At 50.8% G+C, this 27297-nt stretch overlaps 2 protein-coding genes across 6 annotated transcripts in view; one reads left to right on the top strand and one right to left on the bottom strand.

Annotated features, from left to right (window-relative positions):
* Positions 1–5191: 5191 nt before the first annotated feature.
* On the bottom strand, positions 5192–26721 carry PCID2 (PCI domain containing 2). Of its 5 annotated transcripts, none has more exons than XM_041730906.1 (14): positions 26591–26721; positions 21100–21189; positions 19512–19585; positions 17703–17768; positions 16788–16829; positions 15818–15872; positions 13073–13176; positions 9846–9921; positions 9182–9323; positions 7995–8095; positions 7023–7096; positions 6768–6893; positions 6139–6262; positions 5192–5846 (listed from the first exon to the last, which is right to left on the bottom strand). In XM_041730906.1, the coding sequence occupies exons 3-14, from the start codon at positions 19583–19585 to the stop codon at positions 5757–5759; spliced, it is 1074 nt and encodes a 357-aa protein (XP_041586840.1). In that variant the 5' UTR covers positions 21100–21189; positions 26591–26721; the 3' UTR covers positions 5192–5756. The 5 variants fall into 5 exon arrangements, with proteins under 5 accessions (XP_041586840.1, XP_041586836.1, XP_041586838.1 ...); XM_041730902.1 differs by lacking the exon at positions 26591–26721 and adding an exon at positions 26448–26584; XM_041730904.1 differs by lacking the exon at positions 26591–26721 and adding an exon at positions 25703–26439.
* CUL4A (cullin 4A) overlaps positions 26613–27297 on the top strand; it is a 43231-nt gene continuing 42546 nt past the window's right edge. The window contains exon 1 of the mRNA XM_041730901.1: positions 26613–27166. Coding sequence (XP_041586835.1) covers positions 27013–27166 — 154 coding nt within the window. The 5' untranslated portion in view covers positions 26613–27012. The remainder of the gene's footprint in view (positions 27167–27297) is intronic.

The raw sequence follows: 27297 nt of genomic DNA, 5'->3' as shown, positions 1-27297 counted from the left end.
AGAGCCCCTGGGATGACCAGAACCGTGAGGGCCGCTTCTGTGCACAGCAGGGTTTTCTGGTTTTGATTGCTAGGGACACTTGTGAATGACAGGTTTCTGGGGTACAGCCCATGACCTGAGGGTGGGGAGGGGGCGGGGGTCCCGGTCCTGAGAAGGGGTGAGAACGCGTCCTCCAGGGCAGGCTCTCCAGGAGTCTCTCACAGGCGGGGATGCTTTCACCTGGGCCTAGCAGCCGCTTCTCCCCCTGGCCTCATTTTGGAATCGGCAGCTGTCCCCTGAGCAGCCCTGATGCTCCCGAGACCCCATCAGTCCCTGTGGAGGTGGCCCCTCTGTGACCCTGTGTGCATGTGTGCTGGCCGGCTGCTCCAGACCCTCCACCCAAGTGGTCATGAGAAGCAAAGCGCTTTAGAAAACATGACAGGTGCCCTCAGACACGACCCGCCAGCGCTATGTTCCAAATGCCCCCACAGAGTTTGTGTTTTGCGTAACTTCACTAAGCAAAGTTTCAAAGTTCCAGTACAGAGACGCCCCCAAACGTCACGAGCAGGGCAGAGTGTTTTATAAACAGTAGATACTGGAGGTTAGGAAAATCAATGCGAACGTGCCCACCATCTTCCAGAGTGGGTTTGAGGGCCGCCAGCAAGCTCGGAGGCCTTCCTGGAGGGAGGCCGCACCCAATACAGCCGGCCGGCCCCTGCGGGTTCTGCGTGGGTTCCAAGGTCAGCGGTGCTCTGGGGCCCAGGGAAACAGCTGGAGACCCAGAGCCCAGCGCTGCCTTGGCTGCTGCAGCTCCCTCCCTCACTGTGGGCTGACCCGCCACCAGGCCCGTGTCCATCAGAGGGCAGCCCCCGGCCAGCCTGTCTCCTCATCCACAGTGTCCGAGAAGGACACTCAGTTCCACAAGGCTCTGAAGGAGACGGACACAACCCGCCCTGTGGCTGGATGCTGTGTGGGGGGCGCTGGGCTGGAGCTCACGCCGGGCTCATCTGCTTGCTCCCGTGTCCTGGCGCCACTCAGCTCCTAGAGTGTCAGGGCCCCTGGCGTACACAGAGGCTGCTGCTCTGCTGCAGCCTAGGCCAGGAGTCCCTCAGGGATTCGGGTAGCGGGTAGCAGGGACAGGGGGAGGCAGGAGCCACGGGGGAGAAGATGGAGGGTGAGTGCTGCTCCTGAGGACAGGCAGAGGCTGCAGGATGAACTTCAGGAGCCCTGTCTGCTCCGTAACTGCCACTCATTCTGTGAGGGTCACAGCTGCCCCCAAATACAGAAGGGCTCCTGCAGGCCAAGACCAAGTTCGGGTGGGGGTGGCTGGCCCCACCTGCAGAGGCTGAGCCCCCAGGGAGCGGGACAGAGCCACCTCATTAGGCGGATGGGCTTGGGTGTCAGTGTAGGGGCCGTCACAGGAGTTGCTGATTGAGGCATGTTGCCAAGGTCACCAAACTCTGGTGCAAACGTCCTCAAGAAGCAAGATATTTGAGTGTTCAAGCATCACCGAGAAATTACTTTCTCATCACAGGCAGGACCAGGGGCTTTCTCTGTCGAGTTGGTGTACATGGGGAGCATGTGATTGGGACCCTGGATGGGGTGTGAGGTCCCCTATGGTGCTGACAGTGATTCTTGGCTGGGAGCACACACTCGGTTCTGCAAAATACCATCTGGGTCCCCGGTCACACGGCGGAAGGTCCCTGTCCAGAAACGTGTGTTGAGCAGCCTCAGGACCCCCTACTGCCACTCTGGCATCTGTGTGCTGGGACGGGGCCCCTGGGGCCGACTTCACGTCTCTTATCTGCTCTCCTGGCAGTGAGACTCACTGGGCTCCCTGCCCTTCTGTGTGTCCCCCATGCACCTGATGGGGGTGCATGTCTTGCCCAGGCTGCGTCCTCTGCGCAGAGCCTTGTCACACAGGGCTGCTCCTGGGGTGGGACCTACTGACCTCACTCCTGGGAGGTGCTCTCAACACCTCAGCCCTCTGCCTGGAACAGGAACATTCACACGGTGGGGTGAATTTCTCCGGCGGAGGCCCAGTGTGCTCGCTGCTGCAGGGCCAGTGCTCACTCTCCGCAGCCCCATGTCCTCAGGCGGATCTGCAGATCTGTCCTTGGTGCTGCCAGGCGCCGCTCCCCCGCCTCATTGTCCGGCTCGGTAGGCGCCCTCAGGGAGGCTCTGCCAGCCGTCTGGGCCTTTCCTGCAGGGCCACGAGGGCAGTTGTGGGCTGGGGGGACCTGTGTGACCCGGGAGGCCTGAACCCACCTGGAAGGGGCCTCCCTCCTTACTCGCATTGTTGACACATGGGGTCCTCCCAGAGTGACAGCCAGATGGCCGCGGGCGTGCAGGATCAAGGCTGACAACGGTGGGGGAGGGCCCTGGTCCCACCACCTGCCACCACCCTACTAGTGCTGCACACCAGCCCCTTAGCCCTGCTCTCCCTCAGCACCCCCACCCTCCTGCACACACAGAAATAAGCACAAAAACTCAAATTTACAATTTTTTTAAAATTTATGATTTTTAAACAAAGATTGCACATTGAAATGACACTGTTTTGGATCTATTGTGTTAGAGAAGTATACTGTTAAAATTATTTTAACTTCTCTCTTTTGACATTTTAAATGTGGTGCTAGGACACTCTTCTGACCCCTGGGGCTTGTGCCTGTCCCCCAGACGGCCCCATCAAGTGCACCCTCCCCACAGCAAGTACAGGTCTGAGGAACACCAAACAGGGCCTATCACTCCACCAGTCAGAACCTTTGGAGTAAAACCCAAACCCTTACCACGTCACTGCAGTTAGAGTGTGGTTTATCTGTCAGACCCACCCATTGGTGGCATGGCACATGATCTTAGGCGACACCGAACAATCACGGGGTCTATGGAATTTTAGTTCTGAAAGAGCTGTGATAAACTGCCAGAAATCCTCTCAGTAAAAGCTGTAAGTGGACACAGATTGTGTATCGCTTTCAGTAAACGTGTCTCAGGGGCCGACACAATGGCAAGACATCAAGAGGAGCAAAAAATAAATAAATAAAATGAAAGGAAGCTGGGCGTGACCCCAGCCATCACCGCTCAGTCTTCCATGAACTGGTCCTGGTCCTCATATTCCAGAATGGCACTTAGAGCTCCAGCCATCACACCTGTGTCCCAGGCAGCAGGATGGAGGTGGGGGAGGGACAAACAGCCAAGGGCCACACCAGTTGTCTTTCAAGAAGCTTCCCAGGAGTTGTGCCTTCTGTCTGCATCCTGATGACTGCCCACCAGGTGCCCAGCTAGAAATTGGGGTCCTGTCCTGGAGTCCTGCTCCCACTCCCCCCACCCCTGTGTGGGTCTAAGAACTAGGAGGCGGTTTCCTGCCATTCTTTGCCTCCATCTGAAATGCCCCCCTACTTCCTACCCATCTGGCTCCTGAGCTGACTCACTGGCCCCGCAGCCAGGGCATCTGAACTCTCCCGGTGTCTGACGGATGGCGTCTCATCAGCTCCCCGACTTCCACTCTGCCTGTACCCTGGTTCATTGCATGGGGTGACGGGCGAGGTCCTGGCCCCACCTGGCTGGTCGGCCAGGACCGTCTGGCTTCCTGCACAAGTCCCAGCACCTGGCCAGACCCTGGTGTGCAGAGGGTGCTCAGCATGCACCTGCTGGGTGAGCTGAGCCCACCTGCTCGGCGTCCCACCCCAGCGAGCCTCCCCATGCATCCAAGCTTTTAGCCAAACTGCCTACTTCCCCAAGCAGCTCTGTGGTAGAGAAGCTGTCCTTGGCCCACAGAGCTTCTCAAAGCCACCCCTACCCGTGGCCATGCCACGGCCTCCAGGGTGTGGGGGTGGGGGCCTGCAGGCCACTGAACCTGTGGGGAACACCGTCCATAGGCCCTCTGGAGAAAGGATCAGGAGCACGAGAGGTCGCAGGAAGACCTGGGCCTCATGAGAGCCGCTGGTTTGTGGCTGTGCCTCTCCACTGTGCCCCTGGAAGCAGCCTGCTAAGCATCGCGGTGCCTCGGCTCTGAACGGAGGAGTGGCAGCTTCTCCCATGGAGGGTGAAGGCAATGCTGGAGAGCACAGATTTGCAGTCACCGTCCATGTCTCCATGAAGTCACAGCTCACACAGATGGGATGTGAATGCGCACTGCGATGTTCCCATGGGGAGCACTGCTGGCACACCCACCCACACTCTGGCTGCACCACTGGTCCCCACAGCAAGCCTGGCTCTGCTGCATGGAAACCTCTCTTGGAAACTATCACACATACACTCTCAATAGCATCTGTGTAAAGAAAGGGCTGGGCTGAGACGACGTGCCGGTGTGGCCTGCAGCTCTGACTTTACTGGCATTTGGGGTGCCAGTAAATCAAAGCCCGGCACTACTCTCCCACACAACTTAGCACGATGGTTCTAGAGGCCAGTCGGGCAGGACTCAGGAAGAGGGGGCCCTCCCACTGGGGCAGAGGCGAGGTATGCTGACGCCATGCGGATGAACCTGCAGTGCATTCTCGGTGCCCACAAACCTGGAGCACATGGGTCGAGTCCCAAGGCACCAACACCCAAGGTCTGTCTCCTCCATGGCCAAAGAGGGCCACTTGTTACCAGTAACAGCCAGCCCTTGACTCTCAGGGTCACTATTCATGGCTCCAAGAAGGAGCCAGAAATGTTGACAAACCTCAGCTTTACTGTAAGCCCAGAGGAAAACCCAGGTGCTGTGGGAACCCCACTCGACACTAGGCTGCAGGGTGACCCTGGTGAGCAGCACAAGGTCATCTTCCTCACGGAGAGCCAGTTCAAGGTGATTCTGTGCCCGCCCGGTGTCCATGCTCTCCTGCTTAGGGAACAGGCGAGGGAAAGGCAGCCCCAGAAGTCAAGCACCTGCTGTTTTGCACATGCCCTTCAGGGCACATATCCCCCTCAGCTAGAATCTGGATGTGCCCAGGGCAAAGGTGACACTATGTGACCTACGAGGCCTGCATGGACTGACACTGGGAGCTAGAGCCCAGCACCAACATGCCTCCAGTGGTCAACAGCCCTAAGGGCCCCAGCTGGCATCACAGAGAGCAGAAGCAAACATCCGACTGAGCCCCGACCACAGTGCAGATGCGCGACCAAACAAGCTTGCTGGTTCCATGTCGCCATGCCCGGGAGTGGCCTGCGTGCAGAGGGAACCCACAAGGCGGTAAGTGGCTCCTAGCCTTGATAACGCTGCAAAGATAAACTACAACAGTTTAGGGTGTTTCCTTCTTTATTAAGCTTCATATAAACAGAGAAGATGTGCAAACTCTGAAAAATGATGAGCTATAAAAGGAAGTTATCAAAGTAAATTCATTTTGTAAAAAGAAGCCTTAAGTTAACCAAAGCATTATAATCACATACAATGTTGAAATTTAACATATAAAAATGTTACGTTAAGAAAATAAAATAAGGAATATACCATCTGTATAAATTCAGGATGACATCTCATAGAAAGAGGTGCATAGAAACAAAGACTCCCTCATGAACGACGGCTATGCAATGAGCCAGAGCTGCCCTGGGGACAGAACCCCTTCACGAACGTGTCCCCAGCTCCAATGTCAATGGATGTGCCCGTGCTTCCTCAAGGAGCTCCAGGTGTCCACAGGGTGGATGTAGTTGTGAGTGACCACGGAGGTGTCAAGGCATCTGTGTATGCTGGCCAATGAGCCCTGGAGGGTCCAGCTGCAGAGTACCCTCTTAGCACAGGGCCGAGTCCATCGGTACAGATAAACCTAGAGGACTCCACTGCCCTCCCATCCTCAGGGCCAGGTGGACACTCAACACACTGTTGACAGCGGAGGGAACGGGTTTTGTTTGCTAACAACGAGCTTCTGATGCTGATGTGATATGTAGCCTTTGATGTGACCCTGCAGGAGAGAGGGGCCGCGGTCACAACCAAGATGTGCTCATGCTGCAGCCCCGTGCACACTTGGGTCTGCCTCCAACACACATGTGATTCTCTGGGAGCCTAACGAACATATGCAGAGATGGTGCAGACACACTGCATGATGTCCGCCCACCTGCAGCCCCTCAGCAATGTCCCTTCCCAGGGTGACATGAGCTCTAACAGAAGACGCCTTCACAACAGCCAACAGCTTTCAAGCCACGACCCCAGAGCCTCAAACTGTGGACTTGGTGGGGCAGGGAGGGGCCGCTCACCATGTAGATCAGGTTGGCCAGGATACACTGCACCTCGTCAATGTCCACATCTTCCACCTGCATGAACTTCAAGGCCACCAGAAAAGCGTCCAGAGACAGCTGGTGTGTTCTGAGTAGCAGGTACCTGGGAGGGGAAGCACAGGTCTACGTGGGTTACTGACAGGACGCCAGCACTCTGGAGGCTGAGCCGGCAACCTGGTCAGGAGGAACAGGACACTGGCATAGGTGTCTGCATCTACTACATGTGCATCATTCACACGGTCTGATGTCTCTGCCATCAGGACGCCCCTGGCAACCTGCTGCACCCTATGGATTCCCCCATGCAGGGTCCTCACTGTTCTGGACACATTACCCATAGCTGGGAGAAGGGATGGATGTAGAATTGAACTTTCTGACAAATGGGGAGAGGTGGGGCAGGTCTAGTTGGTTAGAGTAAGGAAAACGAGCACCTGTGCCAGGCGCTGGGATGCAGGGATGCCAGTGTGAGGCTGGCCCATGGGGCAGCGCTGGGGCCTTGTCCACATGCACACACACACCCACCCCCCCAGCGTGGTTGCTGGCCCTCATGGTGCAGTTGCAGGAGTCACACTGGGAGCTCACACTTATTAGGAAGGAAACACTTAGCTCACACTTTCTTGAAGAGATTCCTGTAGGTGATTATCTTCAGCTTCTCAAGGATGAGGAAGATGCCGCAGCGAATAAAGAAGGTCTCATGCTTCGTCAGGGCCTCGTTCAAGAGCAGAAGGTTGCCTTCACTGGGAGTGAGGACAAATGTGCAAACATGGTCATGAAAACCCAAGCCAGGGCGAGCTCTCACACAACACGGGTGAGGATTTTCATTAATTCTGTGTCTGAAAGACTCCAGATGGGAAAGGAGAGAATACCTGACAGCTTTGGTCACCTCGGCAAACTGCATGAGATGGTACTTCCTCAACAACTCGATGGTCGGCATGTGACCCTGGGACAAAGTGCCAATATCTCAGAGTAAGAGCCTTGCATTTTTAACACAATCACCTGTGATAAAACCCCTACCAGGGAGCCACGTCTTAAAAACCTGCAACCTGCTTCCCCGGGAGTCACGGAGAGACCTGTGGCATAGTGCAGACAGGCCAACTTGGGCCAGGTAACCAGAGCCCCAGGATCACCCGGCTCTGACCCCCTCATGCCCTCGGTGCTTGTGGGGAAGTGGGAAGCCATAGCAGAAGACACGCTGGCCGAGGAGCTGGGAGCCTGGAAACGCTGTCCAGAAGAACTAGCTGAACCACCTCCAACTGGCTGTTTCTGGAGGCAGGTATGGCTCGTGGCCCCTCCACTAAGAGCTACCCTGAGCTGTTCAAGTCTGAACTGTGTGGGTACTGCCTTGATAATTTTTAAAGAATTTTTAAATGGGAGGAAAGGATGCCCTATCACTCTGAAGAAGTTTTAGTCAATTAAGTGCTAGTTACCGGTCATTTCTTTTTAAGTCTCTAACTTTTGGTGACTATATAAGATACCTACATACAGGCTGGCAAAACAATTTTCTTTCCAGCTTAATACATTTCTATTAATTTAGACTTTTAGGGGAAATAGAAATAATACGCGTTTCTTTTGTCTCACGTATGTTACACTTCTAAGGCAGAAGGGCACATACTTCTAAGAGAAAGGAAGCACAAAGTCCTTCTAGAAGGATCCAGAGGTGTCAGTTGTGGAGATACACAGTTCGGGCCACAAACAAAGCAGCTGACCCTTCCTCTATTTCAGGGGTGTGCTCACATGTGGCTCAGACCGTCGTAGCTATGCACCATCTGCTTATTTTTAAGACTCTATCAACCTCCTCAAAGCGATGACATCTGTAGAAGTGGAGTAAAGTCACTCACCAGCAGCATTTTTACTGGAAGCAAATATATCAGAATCATCCTTTTGTTCTTCTGACTTGAGCGGTGACAGTGCTCGAAGGCAAAGGACAGGTACTCCTCAGCTGCAGAGACAGCACCACACACTTGCTGCAGCTCCCGCCCACACCGCATCCCACTGTTTCATCCTCTGAAACTGTTGTTTCAGGAACCAATTATTCCTACCACTAATATTAGCCAATCATCTTTTACTGTTAGTAAGTATTCAAAAATACTACTCAGTGAATCTTCGGAGAAAAAAACATCAATACCTTTAAGAAACTTTAAAAGAATAGTACTTAAAAGCTTCTATTTTTAGGCTTCATATTAAAAAAAAAAAAAAAAAAAGGTTGGGGGCACAATCAAGGGAAGCCCTTGTTGAAAGCTGTGGACCTACTAAAACTTTTGTGACAGAAAATGAGGCTATCGAGTAAAAACCAGAGCAAGCACCGTGGCAGTGTGGTTACTTTTGTTGTCAAGAATCCACGGCTGGAAGTCATGCTGCTTCACGTGCACATCACCACTGAGGGCATGGGTTCACAAGTCTGGCCCGTGCACGGTAGAGGAGACCGTAGAGAACCTCCACGTACCAGCTGCTCACAAAGCTGAAAAGACTCAGCTTCCTGTTCTTGAGAGAACTCATGATGGAAACTCCCAGTGATGTGGTTTCCAGAAAGCACTGCTCTGAAGAGCACTGTCCCAGCACCATGCCGCACAGCAACCCTCCAGCTCTGGTGGCCCCTGGGGTTTCTAAAGCAGAGGCCTGTGGTGGAACTGCCCACGGCCCGGGCTCCGCGTCCCCAGATGCCATGAGGGCATGGCACTGGGACAGGGTGATCACTCACACTCACGAGAAGATGGTGGTGCTGAAGCACCTCACACAGGAAAGTTGCCCATGGGAACTGCAACCCTGGCAGAGAATCCAGAGACCCTGCACAGGCCTCCCTGCATGTCACCAAGTCCGAGGTCAATAAGCACACAGACACACACACACACACACACACACACGAAACCAGCCTGGGTCACACCGAGCTCCTCCTTATGAACTGGTAAGAGGCAGTGAGTGTTCTCCAAAACATCACTTAACGTTGCTCAGAATCCAGTGTCTTTAAAACACAGGAATCAAAGATTAACAACAAACCTTAAAAACAAAACAAAACAAAACAACAAACCTTGCTTGAAGTCGCTGTCGAACATGGCCTTACGCCCAACGTAGTACCTGAATGTCACCCTCTGGGCAGTGCTATAGTCATCTTTCAGGTTTGAGCTGTCGATGGCTCTGATGAGGGGCTTGCACAGGTGCAGCTTGTTGATCTACAATAACCCATTTCACGTATTATTCAAAAGAAACAAAACAAGCAGGACTCACTTTACTAAGTACATGCCTCCTTAAAGTGAGAACTACAAAGCCAATTACATCATCAAAGCTGGTTATTTAATAAGAAACGCTAAAACACAAGCCACGGGCACAGAGGACATGCACACAGGGGCCAGCTGCCAGCACCCAATGGGGCCGCTCCTCACCAGCCAACCTCATGAGGCAGGAAGGACCTTGTCCCCGCCCCCCCCCCCCCCCCCCCCCACCAGGTGGAAGGCCTGGTCCCACCACAATGGGCACCTGCTCTGGGTGCTGTTGCCGTGCTTTCCTGAGAGGCACAGTGTTTACCTCAAGGGGTGGAGGCTAAAACATGATCACACACACAAAGCTTTTGTGACAGTCCCTGCACCCAGCAGGCACTCAACAGAATCGACTGATACGGCCAGGTGCCAAGGACCCACGGAGGCAGCACTCAGGAACACCTGCAGAGCAGTGAAAGTACCCACTCGAAAGCACACCTTAAAGTAGATCTTGAAGAGCTGGTTCACCAGGAACAGCATCCCCCACTTCTTCGAGTCCTCAATGCCAGCCCGACTATGGGAAAACAGTTCAAGTTACACAGGAAAGAAACATTTATAAATCAGACACACACACACACACCAATGTGCCTAAACAAGATCAGTACCTGCAGATAAAAGCCTACAGCTAAAGCCACGCCCATTAAACCAAACCACTCGAGAGCAGAGGTCTACAGACGACACCACAAAGCATGTGGGTGGTACACTCCCAGCAGAGAACTACCTCGTCTGCATCACGTTTATTAACTAAGACACGTGTGAAAAAGATGGGAAGTGTGTTCGCTTCTCCTGAGGACAAGACGAACTATGGAAACACATGACAATATAGACAAATCTTACACACAGCAAGATGCAGCACATGCTGTGTGAGTCCACTCAAACGTGGTCAAATGAGAGACCAGAACCTTGGTGAGGGTCCACCTGGGAAGAGGACGGCGTGGCAATGTCCTCGGCCTTAGGAGGGTCACACTGAGGTACACACTTGTCAAAATACAGTCACGATCTGTATAAATTGGGGCACCCGGGTGGCTCAGTGGTTGAGCGTCTGACTTCGGCTCAGGTCATGATCCGGGGTCCTGGGATCAAGTACCACATCACGCTCCCCTCCTTCTGCCTATGTCTCTTGCCTCGTTCTGTCTCTCTCACAAAAAAATAAATCTTTTAAAAAATTAAAAAAAAAGATCTATGTAAATCATTACCTCCCACTACCAAGGAGAAGCTGCAGCATTTATGGAAGTTTCTGACGGACTCATAACCTTTAGAACATACCAAGAAAGAAAAGAAAGAAAAAGAAAACTCCTAGATGCACAGGAGGAAAGATGCATGAATGGACACTGTGCAGCATGTACAGTAAATGCCAATGGTGCAAGTGGTGGGTCCTGTCAAACTCTCCACACTGTCAGATGCTTGAGGATTTTCACAACAAATGTTGAAACACAATGCACAGTTCAGTATGCTGTGTATCTGCGCTCTGCAATGGCTCTTCTTGGGTGCAGCCTCCATGCCCAGACAGGGAGATGGGGTGCCAGAGAGGGGCCAGGGGCAAGCCACCTGCACACTTGAAATCCCAGGGCATGGGGTCAAAGTATATGAAATAAACATGAACCAGCAGGCTGTTCACAAGCCAGGGGTAAAAGAAATCCCTCCCTACGACCAAGGTGTGAATACTACAGCCAGTGTTTAAATACCACAGTCCCAAGGGCACCTGGGGGACTCCATCAGTTAAGCATCTGCCTCCAGCTCAGGCTATGATCCCAAGGTCCTAAAATGGAGGCCCAGGTCAGGCTACCTGCTCAGCAGGGGTCTGCTCCCTCCTCTCCCTCTGCTTCTCCTCCTGCTTGTGCTGACAAATCAAATCTAAAAAAAAATAAACACCAAAGTCCTATTTTGGGATAGTAGCCAGCTCCCTTAGGCCTCGTCACTAACTAGAAGTATGACCTCAAATCAGCATAGAGACAATTAACATTCCACTGCCTGCCTCAAAGGGTTAGGGAGGGTAGAAAACAAAATAGGGAGGAAGCGCAAGCAGTCTGTAGCACCTGTGACCATTCTGCTCTGGGCACTGCCCCTGCCTGTCCCTTCCAGAGACACTCAGAAAAGCAACCCCTGAGGGGAGAGGTCACGTGGCCTCTGAGGCCCTGCCTCGCTGCTCTGCAAAGCCGGGGTGCCTGCCTCCCACCCACTGGAGTCCCCTATGTGCTCAGCACAATGCTGGCCATGCTACATATATGAAGTGCAGCCACTGTGGTTTTTATTTGCATTTCTGTGGTGACTAAGGATGTTGAGCATCTTTCTGTGGGTTTACTGGCCATTTATCTATCTTCTTTGCAGAAATGTCTATCCAGGTCCTTGGTCCACATACATTGATTACTTATCTTCACACATTCTAGATGTGTGAGGCTAATGTCAGTTACATTGTTTGCAAGCGTTTTTCCTATTCTGTGGTGGTTTTTCACTTGTTGGACCGCATCCTTTGAAACACCAAGTTTTTAATTTTGATGAAGTCGGTTTATTTATTTTTTCATAGATTAGTTTTGGGTGTCATGTCAGGAAAGCCAGTTATCCCATGACAAGCATGTACTGAACTCTGTCTTGGCCCAAGAGACACAGCGTGGAAGCAACAATGGACTCCCTCGGGCTTGGCTACTGAGTGTCATCATCCAAGTGAGTATGCTGGTGAGTCCTACAAACAAATATGCCATCTGCCACAAAAGCCACCCACAAAAGGAGAGCCTCCTCTGTCTGAGCCCCATGGGGTGAGGAAGCCTCTATGGGGAGGATCCCGGGTCACAACTCTGGCTGGAATGTTCTGAGTTGGGGCTGGTGGGGATAGAGAACTGAGAAATGAGAAACTGGAACACTTGCCATGAACAAGTTTTACTTAGGTATGGAAAACCTTACTTTTTCTTTCTTGGCTTCACAATTTCCTGAAACTCCTAATCGAGTATGTGTGATTTTACAATAGGTGAAGAGATGGGGTTTCAGGAGAAAAATGTAATAATCTCTTAAAGCAGAATCGGATGTAAAATCTAGAATCGTTAAGTAATGGCCAGTCTCCCTGAAAGCAGGTCAGTGTTAAGTCACTCACCGATGGCTTGAGAGGGGATGCTGTGTGGCAGGACATGCAGTCTAACATATGTGTGCCCAGTGTCCCAGAGGAGACAGGATGGGAACAAAAGGGGGAGGAGGAGGAGGAGGAATACAAAAATCACCCTTGGAAGGATCTAACGAAACACACCAGTGTACAGCTCCAAGAAGCTCCATCAACCCCCTAAGGAAGTATGGAGACACGGCAGGAGCGAAGAGGCAGCGGGGCCAGAGGGAAGGGCACGCTCCATCCCGGAGCACAGCCTGTGAGTGCTAACTGGAAGAGCCGTCTATCTAGAATTCTGCATCCACAGACAGACAGGAAGACAAGAAAAGACGGCTGGAGAATTCAGCGTCCACAGAACTGCAGCCAAGGCCAGTGGGTTCCTGGCATATGGGACCCGGGCAAGCGGGAAATGGGACCCAGGGCGGGAGGAACATGCTCCAGAAATGCTATGCCAGAGAAATGTCCTTCTCTCTCTCTCACTTGCCAAACATAACAGTCGACAGGACAACAACCACGGGGTCATCTGCCAACAGAGGGCAGGGGCCAGGGCGCCTACCCCCAGGGCTGTACTCACGTGTCACTGGCACAGACGCGGAAGCAGCTCATCAGCAGCTCGGCAGCTTTTTCCAGCATGTCTCCAACTTTGCTCTTCCCTTTCTTTACCAACTGCTGGTCTGCCTGATAGAACACAAACATTTATGTCTCATTGCCTCTGGGTCCCTTAATGAAAAAGAAACCTCCCGTGCTCCTGGAAGTAAAAACGGCAATAACCAAGGGTCAAAGTCCCAAGCAGCTCTGGTGAAATCTTCTGGTTGATGTTACTGTTAAAAATTTAGAGATCAATAGTATTTCCTGCCTCTTCCACAAATCAACTCCTCAACCAATTTAAGCCTGGTAAGTCCACCTGTTCTCCATGCATATGTGGCAGGTGGCCTCACTGCCCTGGGAGCCCTTCTGTATAGGCTCATGGACCCTCCCGCCCCCACTTATAGCCAGTCAGAACCCCCCAAACACACACACTTCCCACAGGTACCCAAGTTATCACCAGCACTGACTCTCCCTTTGTTTCCTGGGTCCGTTTACTCTGACTTACATCTGTGACATAGGTTCTCAAAGTCTGGTCTACTAACCACTGGGAGTCTTCAAAAACACTTGCACATGATCCATGTGGTCAAACTATCTTCATTACAACACCTACAGCCATTATTTGTCTTTTCATTGTCTTGTCATTTGCACCGATGGAGTAAGCATGGCAGGAGGTGAAACCATAGGGGCCTTTCCAGCGACACCAAACAGAAGCGGCAACACCATGTCCCTGATATCACCCCCGTGCAATCTTTAACCAGTAACCCTAATTTCACTTTAAGCTGTCCTTGATGACACAGTAAATATTAAGTCTTGGTTCTTGAATACACATATATTTAATATTCTCTGTGATGCACTGACAGTATGTGCAAAGCACATCTGCTGCATGGTGAAGGAGGATGGTTTTTTCAAGGGAAAGCACTCGAGAAGCTGCTGGAGTCACCAGCTGTCCCATGGAACCAGTGGCTGACAGAGGAGCACGGTGGGCCAGGCGAGGGTATCTGAGGGACCAGCTGCTTGAACATGAGTGAAAGACATCCTCAATTCCAGGCAAACGACTAACAGTATTTGTTGCCAATGACATCTGTCCTTTCAACAACAAAATCAGAATTTTGGACAATTTCTATCAACCACCATGAACCTGGGATTTCCTTACTTCAGAACTTTTCTGATAAGGTCACTGGAGACATTAAACAAATGGGGTTTTTCTGGTTTGGAGTTTTTACACAACGAAACACATCAACATTTGGAACATCTCCATAACTCAGTGAACCAAATTTTCCAAATGATCAATGTATGATGCTACAAGATCACACAAGAGCACACAATGCACCCAGAGACCAGGACACAGTAGAGAATTCTATCTAACAGTAGAAAAAGCTCACTGCTAAGCTTCAGAGACCACACTAATTAACCCTAAACAACTATCTCTTGGAGCTCTGGCATAGTATAAAAAAGGTGTCTGCAATTATCTGAAAGGCTATTGAAATACTCCTCTCCTTTCCATCTACACCTGTGTGGCACCAGACCGTCTTCTGCAACACTGTGCACACCAAGGCACAGAGGATCCAGGTGGCTTCTGTTGAGATTAAAATGTAAAAAACTGACACTCTTTTCAGCACATTTTGTTCATTTGGAAAGTACTGTTATTTTTATTTAAAACATCAATTCTGTTAACACATAAAAGGCTTATTATTTTAGATGAATATTTTTTAAAATCCCAGTTAAAAGTTTTTAATACAGTAAATACAAATAGCTATAACTCATATAAACAAAGCTCTTTGGAGACTCAGATAATTTGCATTTCAGTTATATTTTTCAGTTCTAGAAATTTCCATCATAGTTCTTTACAACTTCTATTTCTTTGCTGAGCCCATCTATGTTTTCGTTTGTATCAAGCATGTTCATGATTGCTCCCTGAGGCTTCATGACAGCCGAGGTGCGATCCAGTCAGGGAATTCCAACATCTACCATTTGTGTACCATCTCTCCTCATGGGCTGAGATTCTACCGTAAGTGATATTTGGGGTTTGAGGTCATGGTACTATGGATCTTGCATCAGCAGTGGATGCCATGCTGGTGGGGAGCTGCCGCTGGCTGGAGTGGGTCCAGCTCCCCTTCGCCCTTGCTGAAATGCTGGGGACTGGCAGGCTCTGGGTGGCTGCAGCAGGGAGTGCCAAAGATGGCTGTCTTCCTGGGCTGCCTGCCCCCTCTGGCTCTCCCTGGGGCCTCTTCATCTCTGAGTTGTCATTCCTTGATTTGAGGCTTCTCTGGGACCAGTCCAGGGCAGGAGACCCACCACTTAATGCTCTGAGAGCCACACTGGCTTCAACTCCCACAATACCCACAGCGTGGGAACCTACCCAGAGAAAAGTTCGTCCAGCCACCTCCTGCCCTTTTGCTCTCTACACCAGGTACACCCCAAACCTCAAAACCTTTGGAAGAATGACATGAAAGCAAGCAACAGATAGAAACTGAATTTGAGGGGATCCCTGGGTGGCTCAGCGGTTTGGCGCCTGCCTTTGGCCCAGGGCGCGATCCTGGAGACCCGGGATTGAGTCCCGCGTTGGGCTCCCGGCATGGAGCCTGCTTCTCCCTCTGCCTGTGTCTCTGTCTCTGTGTGTGTGTGTGTGTGTGTGTGTGTCTATCATAAATAAATAAATAAATAAATCTTTAAAAAAAAAAAGGAAACTGAATTTGAGTTTTAAAAGAATAGTAACAAAAACTGAACTTACATTATTGGCAAATATTCGAAGGTCAAGCGCTACAGCATACATGACAGGCAGAGCCCTGTGGGGCAAAGAAGCAAGCATGTCTGAAGAGGCCATTAGGTCAGACTCTGTCCCCACAGGCAAGGGTCACATTGACACCCAGGGCTACTGCCTACCCACAGTAGGGCCACCAACCTCCAGGAACTGGTCGGCTACTACTGCCTTCCTCACTTCCACCATGGCCCCTGGGGCTCCTGATCGACAGACACTAACATGCCCACCCACTGCCCCAACCCTCCTGAGGTCTAGATCCTGAGGTGTCCAGGGTCCTTGGCCCCAGACAACATCTTCTCCTTCCCTTCAACCATTACCCAAGCAGCTCCATTAAAGCAAGATGTGGTTCAGTAAGAACCACAGGACCCAGAAAAATTAATAGGCAAAATGTCCTAAAAGGATTTTTTAAAATTTAGCTGGTGGTATTGGTTTTACGTGTAAGACAAGTCTTCATTTAAAGAGGGTATTTATTTTTTCTAAAAGGTATTTTCCATATTTACCCATAGTTAATAAATCATAAATCATAAAATCAAGAATTAGTTTGTCAAGGAACCTAAAATCACCAAACTGCCATGTGTCCTGTCACTCCACATGAACTGCTGTTGATCTGCCCTTTTGTCCAAGTTAAGACCAAAAGCAAGCTCAAAATTGACAATGGACAAATATTTTGGGGTATGGAAGGTCTGAAATAACAAGGCTTCATATTTATGTGAGCACACTGCAAACAATCTGGCTGGTCTGCCACTTAATATTTACACTAACTACTGAACCTCCACTGTCCGCAGCAATATTATCCTGTGTCAACAGAAGACATTAAATATCCATGTAGAAAACACGACACACATTTGTTTAGAATAAAGTTTTAAAAAGCTTCTGCTAAAAAAACCCAAAACCAAACCCTGCCATTTGCCAGTTTCTGGTTACTTCTGTTCGTACTTACCAGTTTTCTTCTTTGTGAGCTTGAAATGCACGCAGGAATGACGTACTATGTCAAGGAAAGAACAACGTGCAAAACCCAAGCAATGCTACAAATTGTAATAGGAATATAAAGGAATCTGAATTTTACATATCACAGAGATAAGTTCTTGAAGGAAAAAATGTACAAATTACAAATACCTGAATATCATTAGGTATCAGTACAGATAAGTGTATTTACTTCACACATATGTTCTCCAAAGTAAGCGACTATTGTAAGACTCTTAACTGGCAATTTCAAACATTTTATTTGGTTTTTCTGAACCCAGGCGGTCACAATTATACATAGTATGCTTTAGCATCTGCCGTATAAAGTCTATTTCCTTGATTATAGAATCCTTAAATTCAAAGGAGACAAAGCTAGTCTCTCTCCTTTGTATTTAAACAAGAAGATTAAAAAATAAGCGAACTAAAACTCTTGAAATACACATAAATACTAGAACATCCCCTGACTTAAAGTCGCAGAACCCATTTAAATGACTTAAATCAGACAGTGGCTGGATGAAGGTCTCCAGTAACCACAGTGGAGTCCACTCTCAGCAATCTATGCCTGGAGTTTGGAGTTCTCATATTTCACCAAGGGACTAACTAGTCCTGCAGCTATCCTTAATGCTTTCAAGGAAGTATCACTTTTCACAACAGAATTAGAAAGAACCCTTAATCATAACCTGTGTTCTACCTCACTGTATGGGTAACTGGACTACAGTCCTAAGGTCCATGATACATTTAAGAACCTCAATGAAATAAATAACTAAACGAGTTTCTCTTCCAAAAATCAGTTTCAATTCTTTTCTAATTAAAGGTATGAATAAAAATGACCCAACGTCTCCAGATCTTGAACCCCGGATATAACTGAACCATAACACAAATGAAAAGATATTGGACGATGACAGTCTGGCATTTGTACGCCTCTACAAAGTCATGGTTCCCCACCGCGTAAGTGCACCTGCAGAGGAGACAGCATGGGCTCAGGACACAGGCAGCGGGACCTGCAGGCGAGCCCCACAGGCCCACCCCTCACTTCCATCACAGTCACCCCAGTGCACCGCTTACCCTGCACTCGGGGTGCAGCTCCCACCTGGTGGGCTACCGGAATGGGAAGGAGGACAAGAAATACACAGGTGACTTTTGAACTGAAACGGGCTGGCATCAGAGGAAACCCACAGTATGTACTGGGACAATTCTTTCCAGCCTCGGAAGGGGACCCTAGTTACAGTAGGTTTTGAGTGCCAGGCACTAGTAAGAGCATAGCACGGCCCTGCCACTGCAGCTATACTCCTACAGGAGCGCATACTGGATGCCCGCTGGGCAGGGTCAGCCATGGTCAGCTCATCACATCTGGAACCCTAACACAAACTGCACAGAGCCAGGAAACAGTGGGAAGTCTCCCACTACCAGGAGCCCAGTGGTACCCTGACTTTTCCAGAGGCCTTCCTCCCCCCAGCCTGCTTGGAAGCACTGGAGGCATGTGGACAGGAGGGTGATCAAATGCCACAGGCTTTAGGACACCCAACTTTGCCTGGTTCACCCTCCAATGGTGAAAATGGTACCCATGAGATGTAACTGAAAAGCAAGTCTTTTGTTTGCTTTGCTTGGCTCTAGCTCCATTCCTGGCAAAGCAAAGAGGTTAAAACAGGCCAAAGTCAGTGGTGAGCCATACACCCACCCCAAACAAAAGACCACTAAACAGCCAATGAAAGGAGTGTCAAGTGATATAAATATGTAAATATGTGACCACAACTTATCTTCAACTTTTAAGAGCATACATTATCTTTGAAATGAAAAAAAAAATTATTAAAAATTTAAAATATTTTAAACTTCAAAAATGTTCATAAGCTTTACCAATGGGAAATTACAAATGTACTTTTCTTAATAATACAAGATAAAATGAAGGAGGGAGACAAACCATGAGAGGCTCTTAATCATAGGAAACAAACTAAGGGTCGCAGGAAGGGAGGGGGATAGGGGAACAGGGTAACTGGGTGATGGGCATGAAAAAGGGCACATGATGGGATGAGCACTGGGTGTAATGTAAGACTGACGAATCACTAAATTCACCCCTGAAACTAGAAATATGCTACATGGTAACTGAATTTAAAATAGTAAAACAAAACAAAACCCACAAATGCAATTTTCTTTTCAAAGCAAATTATTCCTTGTTTCAAGCCTAAGATGATGGATTTAAGATCTTATTTATTTATTTATTTATTTATTTATTTATTTATTTAAGAGAGGAAAAGAGTGCATGTGTGAAGGGGGAAAGCAGTGGAGAGGGAAGAAAGGGAGGCGAGGGAGAATCTCAAGCAAACCCCCTCACGGAACCAGACAAAGCTATGAGGCAGGGCTCAATCTCATGACCCCGAAATCATGACCTGAGCTGAAACCAATACTGGTACCACCCAGGTGTCCCTCAAGCCTAAGATTTTATTTTGTTTTATTTTATTTTTAAAGATTTTATTTATTTATTTATTCATGATAGACATAGAGACACAGGCAGAGGGAGAAGCAGGCTCCATGCCGGGAGCCCGATGTGGGACTTGATCCTGGGACTCCAGGATCACGCCCTGGGCCAAAGGCAGGGGCTAAACCGCTGAGCCACCCAGGGATCCCCAAGCCTAAGATTTTAAACAAATTCCCTAGTGCGGCAATTTCCAGATTTGCTTTATTTTTCTTCCTACCAGGGCGTTACCTTAAATGAGCAGCAAACATTTCATCATAAGGGGGTTCCAAAACCTGCTGACACTTCTCTTCCGGGGAGGCCATCTAAATAACAGGGGAAAAAATGACAAAAATAAAATGAAAAGGCACCAAAAGAATGCAATGTGTAGAAAGAGATTTAGACAAATCTGCTTTCAAAGGAACATACGCTTTACAGTTAACAGGAACACCTGACACTCTGCCACAACTGTCACCCAGGGCCTGTATACCTTACGTGTATACCTTAACATTGGGCAGCCAGTCAGTGAAGACATATTTATGAAGCAGCTACTACATGCTCAGTAAGGAAGTGGTGTGAGTGAGCTGCCAAGTGAGGGGACACCATGTTAGCAATCACCTTTCTTCACCTCCTGGTGACAGAGCGACCCGATCTATCCTGGGTGAGGCTAGCTGACATTTATTTCTAATGTCCTCTTCCCTCTTAATGGCCAGGTTTTAGGTCATATGAGTACCACATGGTGAAAGCACGCAGAGTTAAAGAAGTCAGTTAGTCCCTGATGCACTAAACACATGTGCATATCCATGTGTGTAAGTGAGGGAAGAAACAGGACAACAGCAGCAAAAGGCCTGCCCCATGGCCCCTGGTGGAATATCTAGGCAGACAATGGCCATCAGTGAATGGAGGGCCACATAAGGAGGCTAGCAGGGAGTTTTATGATGAAGGGATCCACCCTTGGTGGTGCAATGGGCAGCACGTGTCATGGCTGAGGAGTCTCTGGCCAGGGAGCCTCTGGCATTAAGTTCCACTTAGAGCAATGGTTTTCACCATGGTTACTTAGGAGAACCATTCAGGGAAATCAAAGTTTTAAAAAGAACCTACTTCTACTCCACAAACTGGTTTATTTGGTCGGAGGTGCAGCCTATACATTGCCAAATATGATCTCCAATATACAGAGCTCCTTTTTCTTTCAAAAGAAAAACTGTGCCCCAACAGGAACACATTCCAATATCACAATGAAAACCGATGAGGAAAATAGGGCTTTACAAAATGCCAAGATTCTTTTCTATAGAAGACAGGGCTTGCATATCATTTATCTGCTAACTCAAGGACACTTCCAGTTTATGCTTTCCATTAAAGGCCAATGGTAAATACCGTTGGGTTTGCAGGCTATATAGATCTGCTGACCTACCCAGCTACGCCTCCGTGGCAGGAAAGCAGCCACAGAGCACATGAACAAGCAGACATGGCTCTGCTCCACTGACCTTTACTTGTAACAGGATACATTTGTGGGCTTTGGGGACAGACAGGCCTGGGCACAGCTAAGGGCCCACCGCCTGTGTGCTGGACAACCCTCCTACACGCTGCATTTCTCTGTCACTCAGAGGGTCATGTGGGAGTTAACCACAGAGCACAAGCTGCACACCTCAGCACCGTATCCAACACACAGTGCTCAATAAAGGAACTAGAATTAGTTCCTAGTACAGACATGATATGTACTTTAAAATTTTCAAAAGAGCGGTAATATTAGTTTCCTTCTGATTCAAACTCTCAACCGCTTTTTGGAAGCTGGTCACCTGGCAGCCTCTCAGACACCTGCATGCGTGGCCCATCTGCCCACCTGAAGCCGTGGGTTGGCGACATGAGGATGCTTGAAAGACACCAGCTCCGCACAGGATGCCCCGTCTCTGGTATCAATGGCTTCATAGACCTGAAACATTTGAAAAGAGACCAGCAGAGTAGTAAAACCAACCACTCTGCCCTCGCAGAACCTAACCAACACATCATAAGCCTCAAAAATCCATCTTCCTGAGTCTTGGTCACAACACAGAATAAGCTGGGGCTCTCAGAAGCCAGCAAACGACTGCAGCATTTCAAAATGAGCTCTTTCAGAGGCAAAGAAATAGGTGACTCACATTAGAAACAATGAATAAGTCAGTAGTTATTAAAAAAAGGCTCATTATTTTAGTTTTACTCGGTCATATAGACACTTGAAAATTCACTTATAAAGCTTATGGAGAAAAAAAAAAAAAAAGAAACTACAAGCCACGTTCCACTCAACCCATACATAAACTACAACAGGGAATGGCAACAGCGAAACAGACCATGTCACAGTCACACCACAGGAACCTGGGTGTCGCAAGCAAGATTTAGATAGACCCATCAGTGATGACATGCCAGAGAGTGTCTGCAGTGTGCTTATTGTTAAGAAAAAAAAAAAAACACCCAGTCACAGGAAAAGTGCCTAACTCGGTCTGGGAAGAAAAGAGAAACTACACGTTACACGTGATCACAGGAAGAAACACCAGCCCCTGGGCCCACCAGGTGGGGGCTGAGGGCCCACGGGGCTTTTACAGATTTCTGTCCTGAGTGCCTGTGTTGTGGCAGACAGCTGCAATTAGAAAACCAAGTAACATCTGAAGATATTATTTACCAAAAGAGAACACAGAAATCCAAACCAGAGAAAGGCAAGCGTAGAGCGTAGAGAAAGCTGCGCATACAGCATGATTTATCTGCAGTGGGATTCACTCTGTCAATTTTATGCCCACAAAGACCTCGGTCAGGGACGACAGAAAGTACACATGTCACTCCCCAGCCGTGAGATGTACCCCCAAAAGCAGTAAGCATGGCAAGGGTGGTTGGACTCACTGCAACCAATGCAAGAAAAGGACTGGAGGGCAAGAAGTTTTGAGGTGCGCCCACTAGGGGGGCACACACCTGCTCTCCCCTCAACCCAGTAATCCTACACACCAGCATCTGCAGCCAGAAGAAACGGATCCAGCTCTTGGGCTCTTGTACCACTTAGGGCATCACCCGGGAAAGTTCACACCATCTCACCTACAACTACTGAGTTATCAGGAATTTGCCACTCGACCACCGAAGAAAACCACATAGGCGCAATCCCATTTCTAGGGATTTACTTTCCAATAGAAAACAACAGGCACTTGTGCAGGGTGCATGAGGTATTAGGAATAATCACAAAATACCGGTCCCATCGGTGCCCTTACCTCAAGGAAGCTAATAAAGGCCGCCAGAGCACTTGTCACAGGAGGCACCAAGGAAGAGGGACAGTGACAGACTAGAGATAAATCTCAAAGACCTGAGGCGCAGCTCAAGGAACACTAGGACCAAAGTCACCCACTCACCTGTTTTAGTGACTGTTAGTACATCGTGTCTCAGAACCTTCGGCCTTTCAATTTAAACAGCCTCCCGTGGACCATGCAGCTGGACTCCAGGTGAGCTGGTTCAGCAGCATACCTGTGGGCCTGGTCCAGAGACTGCGGCGCCCATTAGGGACAGCTCACTGGCTCTGGGTGCTCCCGGGAAAACACTCTCTTTCCTGGCTACTGTGCATCACTTCGTGACCTCCTGGCTCCAAGCTGGTCCATGGAGGGTGCAGGGAGGGGGCGGGGGGGGGGGAGTCATCTACTCTTGAAACTTATAAGTTTTAAGTAATCTCTATACCCAATGTGGGGCTGGACTCACAACCCCCTGAGATTAAGAGTCGCATGCTCCACCAACTGGGCCAGCCAGGTGTCCCTGGAACTTGTAACTGTTAGCAAGGCTTGGAAGTAATGACTCCCTCCCCTCCTCCAGTAGCAATGAGGACACCCTGAACTCAGATCCAGTTCCTAATCTCCACTACCCAGGAAGAGGAACTAGAGCTCCCTGGAAAAAGGACTGGCCCAGCACTGGAAAAAGGAGAGAAATCCATTAGCTTTGCACAGGAATCACTGTGCCAGAAAGCAAAGCAGAGCTCAAGGAAGGACACACACATGTCAGAAAGCCCCAGAAACCAGTCTGAAGGCACTCTTAGCGGCCAAATGTGGGACAAGCTGAGCTTCAAAAAAAGTAAGAATAATTTCACTGGCTCTGGATTAAAACTTGGCATTAACACCACCTTATAATGATACTTTTTAAAAGGGGCACAGGGAAAAGCATTTCTAACAGATGAAGTAGTAGCTGACAAACGTAAAAAGAGTGGGAGAATTACCACTTGGCAAACACTCACATAATAACCTGCTTGGGAAAAAACTACCAATGAAACCTGCTATCACCCTAGAAAGGGTGTGGAACAGGATGTTCATGGGCTCTCACAATCCATCCAACAGATTACAAATCAATACGGACACTGGAGCAGGATGATGGGCCTCACCTTCCCCCAGTGATCCAGTTTGGAGCACCCATGCAAGCCTCCTGAGGCTACAGGATGTCTACACTGGTCAGCTAAGCCCAAACCTAATCATTAGAAAGAGTCACATAAAGGTAGATGATGACACATCCATGAGTCCACTGCCCTGGACATTTTTTTAAAAACTGTCATCAAACAAATCTGCTCCCAGAAACAGGCAAGAGGACTCTTCTAGATGACAGACTTTACAGAGCAAGACTGTCATACTCAGAGTGTGACCTGACTGGACCCTACAGGTAACAAAGAGGCTCCAAACAGTACTGTGGGTGGATGTGGAGCCCAAACTCTACCAGAAAACACTGGTGTTACGTTTCTAGGCTATGCCACCAGCCAAACAGCCAGACAGCACAACAGCCTCGGTGCTCTGTGAAGGGCCATGGGGGCAGCGACCTCCTTTCCAAGAGCTCACAGGAGAAAAGCACACACACCTGGGGGGGAAGGGTACATAAATGTGGTGCGCCAGATGAGGGTATACATGTCTTCAATGTTCTCCTTTCAACTTGTCTGTAGATTTGAAAATTTTCAAAATAAGGGATCCCTGGGTGGCTCAGCAGTTTATCGTCTGCCTTTGGCCCAGGGCATGATCCTGGAGTCCCAGGATCGAATCCCACATCAGGCTCCCTGCATGGAGCCTGCTTCTCCCTCTGCCTGTGTCTCTGCCTCTCTCTCTCTCCCTCTCTCTCTCTCTCTCATGAATAACTAAAATCTTAAAAAAAAAAAAAAAAAGAAAGAATTTTCAAAATAAAAAGTTGGAGGAAAGTTACAATTTTTTTTAAAGATTTTATTTAGTTATTCATAAGAGAGAGAGAGAAAGAGAGAGAGAGAGAGGGAGAGAGAGAAAGGCAGAGACACAAGGCAGAGGGAGAAGCAGGCTCCATGCAGGGAGCCCGACGTGGGACTCGATCCCGGGCCTCCAGGATCAGGCCCTGGGCAGAAGGCGTGCTAAACCGCTGAGCCACCTGGACTGCCCGAAAGTTACAATTTTAAATGTAGATAGTTTTTTAAAAGTAACTTGCCATTTGCGGTAAGTGTTTATAGAATAGACCAAAGAAAGAAGAACACCAAACAATACCAGCCCTTAGAGAAACCCCAGAAATACTGAAGAGCCCCAGTTGCGGGGAAAGTGCAGCTGACCCCTGATGGACAGGTCACTCCACGGCTCTTTACTGTACGGCACAATGTATTTTCTGCTCCTTACCATTTTCTTGATAACATTCTCTCGCTTGGCTATAAGAATGTCATGGATAACACAACACAAAACACAGGTTAGTTGACCCTTTCTGTGGTTGGTAAGGCTCTTGGCCAACAGTAGGCTATCGGTTAAGCTTTTGGTGAGCCAAAAATTATAGGCTTATTTCCAACTGCTTGGGGGAGTCAGCATCCCTAACCCCCACACTGTTCAAGGGAGAGCTGTACAAACAAACTGATCTTTTACTAAACACAATTTTTAAAAGTAGAACATTAGAAAAAAATGTTACAGTAAATTAACTCGACCCGTCCTCTCCAAACAGAAACTGGAGGCGTGTGGAAGCACCAAACACTGAATAAAAAGGGCCTCACTGGAAGCAGGGACATCCTAGTGACTGCCGACCATTGCCCACAGCCGTCCTGGGACTGCTCAAACTGGAGGTGAGCGCTGGGAAGACAAAGCCCTGACAACTAGCTCTTTCCTTGGGCTGCTGTTCAGGGCTGTTGATGTGGCTAGTCACTTTGAGCAACGAAGCAATGTCTCCCCCATCCCGTGAGCGGAAAGCAGGCTTGCTCATCACCTGCCACACAAGGGGTGGATGCTTTCTTTGACGCAGGTGCAGGCACCCTTCTGGGCCCACAGGTACCGACAGGCTGACCCCACACCACCGCTGTGCTGAGCTCCAGCCCCTGGTCTCTGGCCAGGAACGCATGTGTTCCAGGAGCATCCAAGACAGCAACAAGAGAACCTGTAAGCTTCGGGGAGAGTGAAAGCAAAGCCCTGACCGGAGAGCTGCTGGGAAGTAATCACTTCCCCCCCGAGACCGGGGAAACAAAGACCTACCTGTCCACAGGCAGCTGCTGGCCCAGGATGTGTTAGGTACAAAACAGGCCAACAGACTCGTGTCCAAACCCACAGGGTCAGTGAGATTCAAGAGACACTTGCGAACCCGGGATTCGGGAGGGGTCCGACTGGGACAGAAGGCGCTGGCTGGCTGCTGCGTGGAAAGGCCACGGCGCCTGGGGCCAGAAGCTCGGGTCCGACGGCTGCCCCCAAGGCCGCTGCCCCCGAAGGCCGCTGCCCGAAGGCCGCGTCACCGCCTCCGAGGAAAAGCGCTAACTGGGGGCCGCCGTGCACGGCGGTAAGAGCTCGCCCGGCGCGGGAACGAGGGGCGCAGCGAAAGCGGGGGCACGACCCGGCAGGGCGGGTGGAGACACGACTCGAGGCTTGGGACCCGGGTCTGAGCGCAGCAGCCCCCCCGCGCCTGCCCAAGCGTCAGGCCGAGCGGGGCACGCGCCGCACCACAGAGCGCTCAGCTGCGGCAGGAAACCGGGAGGGATTTAAGAAGCACGTAAAACGCTCACGAGAGCCTGTAGTCAAGTGGGCTCTCAAAGGCGCACCCCGCGAACACCCTCAGAGGGAAGGCCCGAGACCGGCGGCGGGGGGGGGCGGGGGCGGCAGGAGCCCCTAAGCCCCTCACGGTGCCCCGAGGACGGCCCCCCCGGCCACACCCCCGAGCGGACGCCCGCGGTGCTCCTCACACCGACCCCGGCCGGCCCACACCCGCGCCCCGGCCCCGCGCATCCACCTGCTGTAGGTACTGGTTGATGGTGATGTGCGCCATGGCCGAACCCTCCGCAGCAAGTGGGCGGGGCCTGTGCGCCCGGCTGCGGCCGCCTCACTTCCGGCCCTCGGTCCGTCCGGACCTGCGCGCCCCCCAGGCCCGCCTACCCCGCACGCGGGTTCCGGAGGAAGGGAGTCCGCGGGAGCGTGCGCCCCGGGCCGGTATGGCGGCGCGCCCGGGCTGAGGAAGGCCGCAGCCTGCGCTTCGATTCGCCACCGCCTCCCGGCGAGGACGCCCGGTCCGCGGCCTCTGGGTGCCTGGGCTCCCGCCCGGGGCAAGCTGGGCCCCGCCGCCCCCCTCGACCGTTATACGTTCCACGAGGAGCGCGGCGGCCGCCGGGCGGCCCGGGCCGGGGGCGGGGGCGGGGTCAGGCCGGGGCCGGGGCCGGGGCCGGGGTCGGGGTCGGGGTCGCGCCGGGCCGGCGGGGCGGCGGTTGGGCGGCCGGGGCGGCGCTGACGCGAGGCCCGCCCGCCCGCGCGGCCCGGGAGGCGGGACGGGGCGGGGCGCCCGCTGCTTCCCGGCCGCCGCCATGGCCGACGAGACCCCCAGGAAGGGCGCCCTGTCGGCGCTCGTCGGGCACACCAACGGCCTCACCAAGCCCGCGTCCCTGGCCGCGGCCGCCGTGGCCTCCAAGCCGGGCGGCGCCGGCGGCTCCAAGAAGCTGGTCATCAAGAATTTCCGAGGTGGGTGCGGGGCGGCGGGGCGGGGTCGGCGCCCCCGGCCGCCGGAAGTGCCCGTCCCGGGGAGGGGGTCCCGGGGGGACGCGGGCGGGGGGCGGTGGGGGGAGCGGGGGGCCCGGGGAGGGGGCGCCCCG

The sequence above is a fragment of the Vulpes lagopus genome, chromosome 16 (assembly GCF_018345385.1).
Source record: "Vulpes lagopus strain Blue_001 chromosome 16, ASM1834538v1, whole genome shotgun sequence".
In the NCBI taxonomy this organism is placed as follows: domain Eukaryota; kingdom Metazoa; phylum Chordata; class Mammalia; order Carnivora; family Canidae; genus Vulpes; species Vulpes lagopus.
This window is presented reverse-complemented; position numbering and strand designations above follow the sequence as displayed.

Bases quoted from the DNA above. Each gene is read 5' to 3' on its own strand.
- PCID2 (XM_041730902.1), bottom strand. From the start codon at position 26,483: ATGGCGCACATCACCATCAACCAGTACCTACAGCAG. The intron at 9,922-13,072 runs GTGAGTACAGCC...GTTTTCCCATAG, and splicing joins CGCGTCTGTGCCAGTGACAC to TCGGGCTGGCATTGAGGACT. The intron at 6,263-6,767 runs GTGAGCTAAGTG...TTCCCCTCCCAG, and splicing joins AGGAATCTCTTCAAGAAAGT to GTACCTGCTACTCAGAACAC.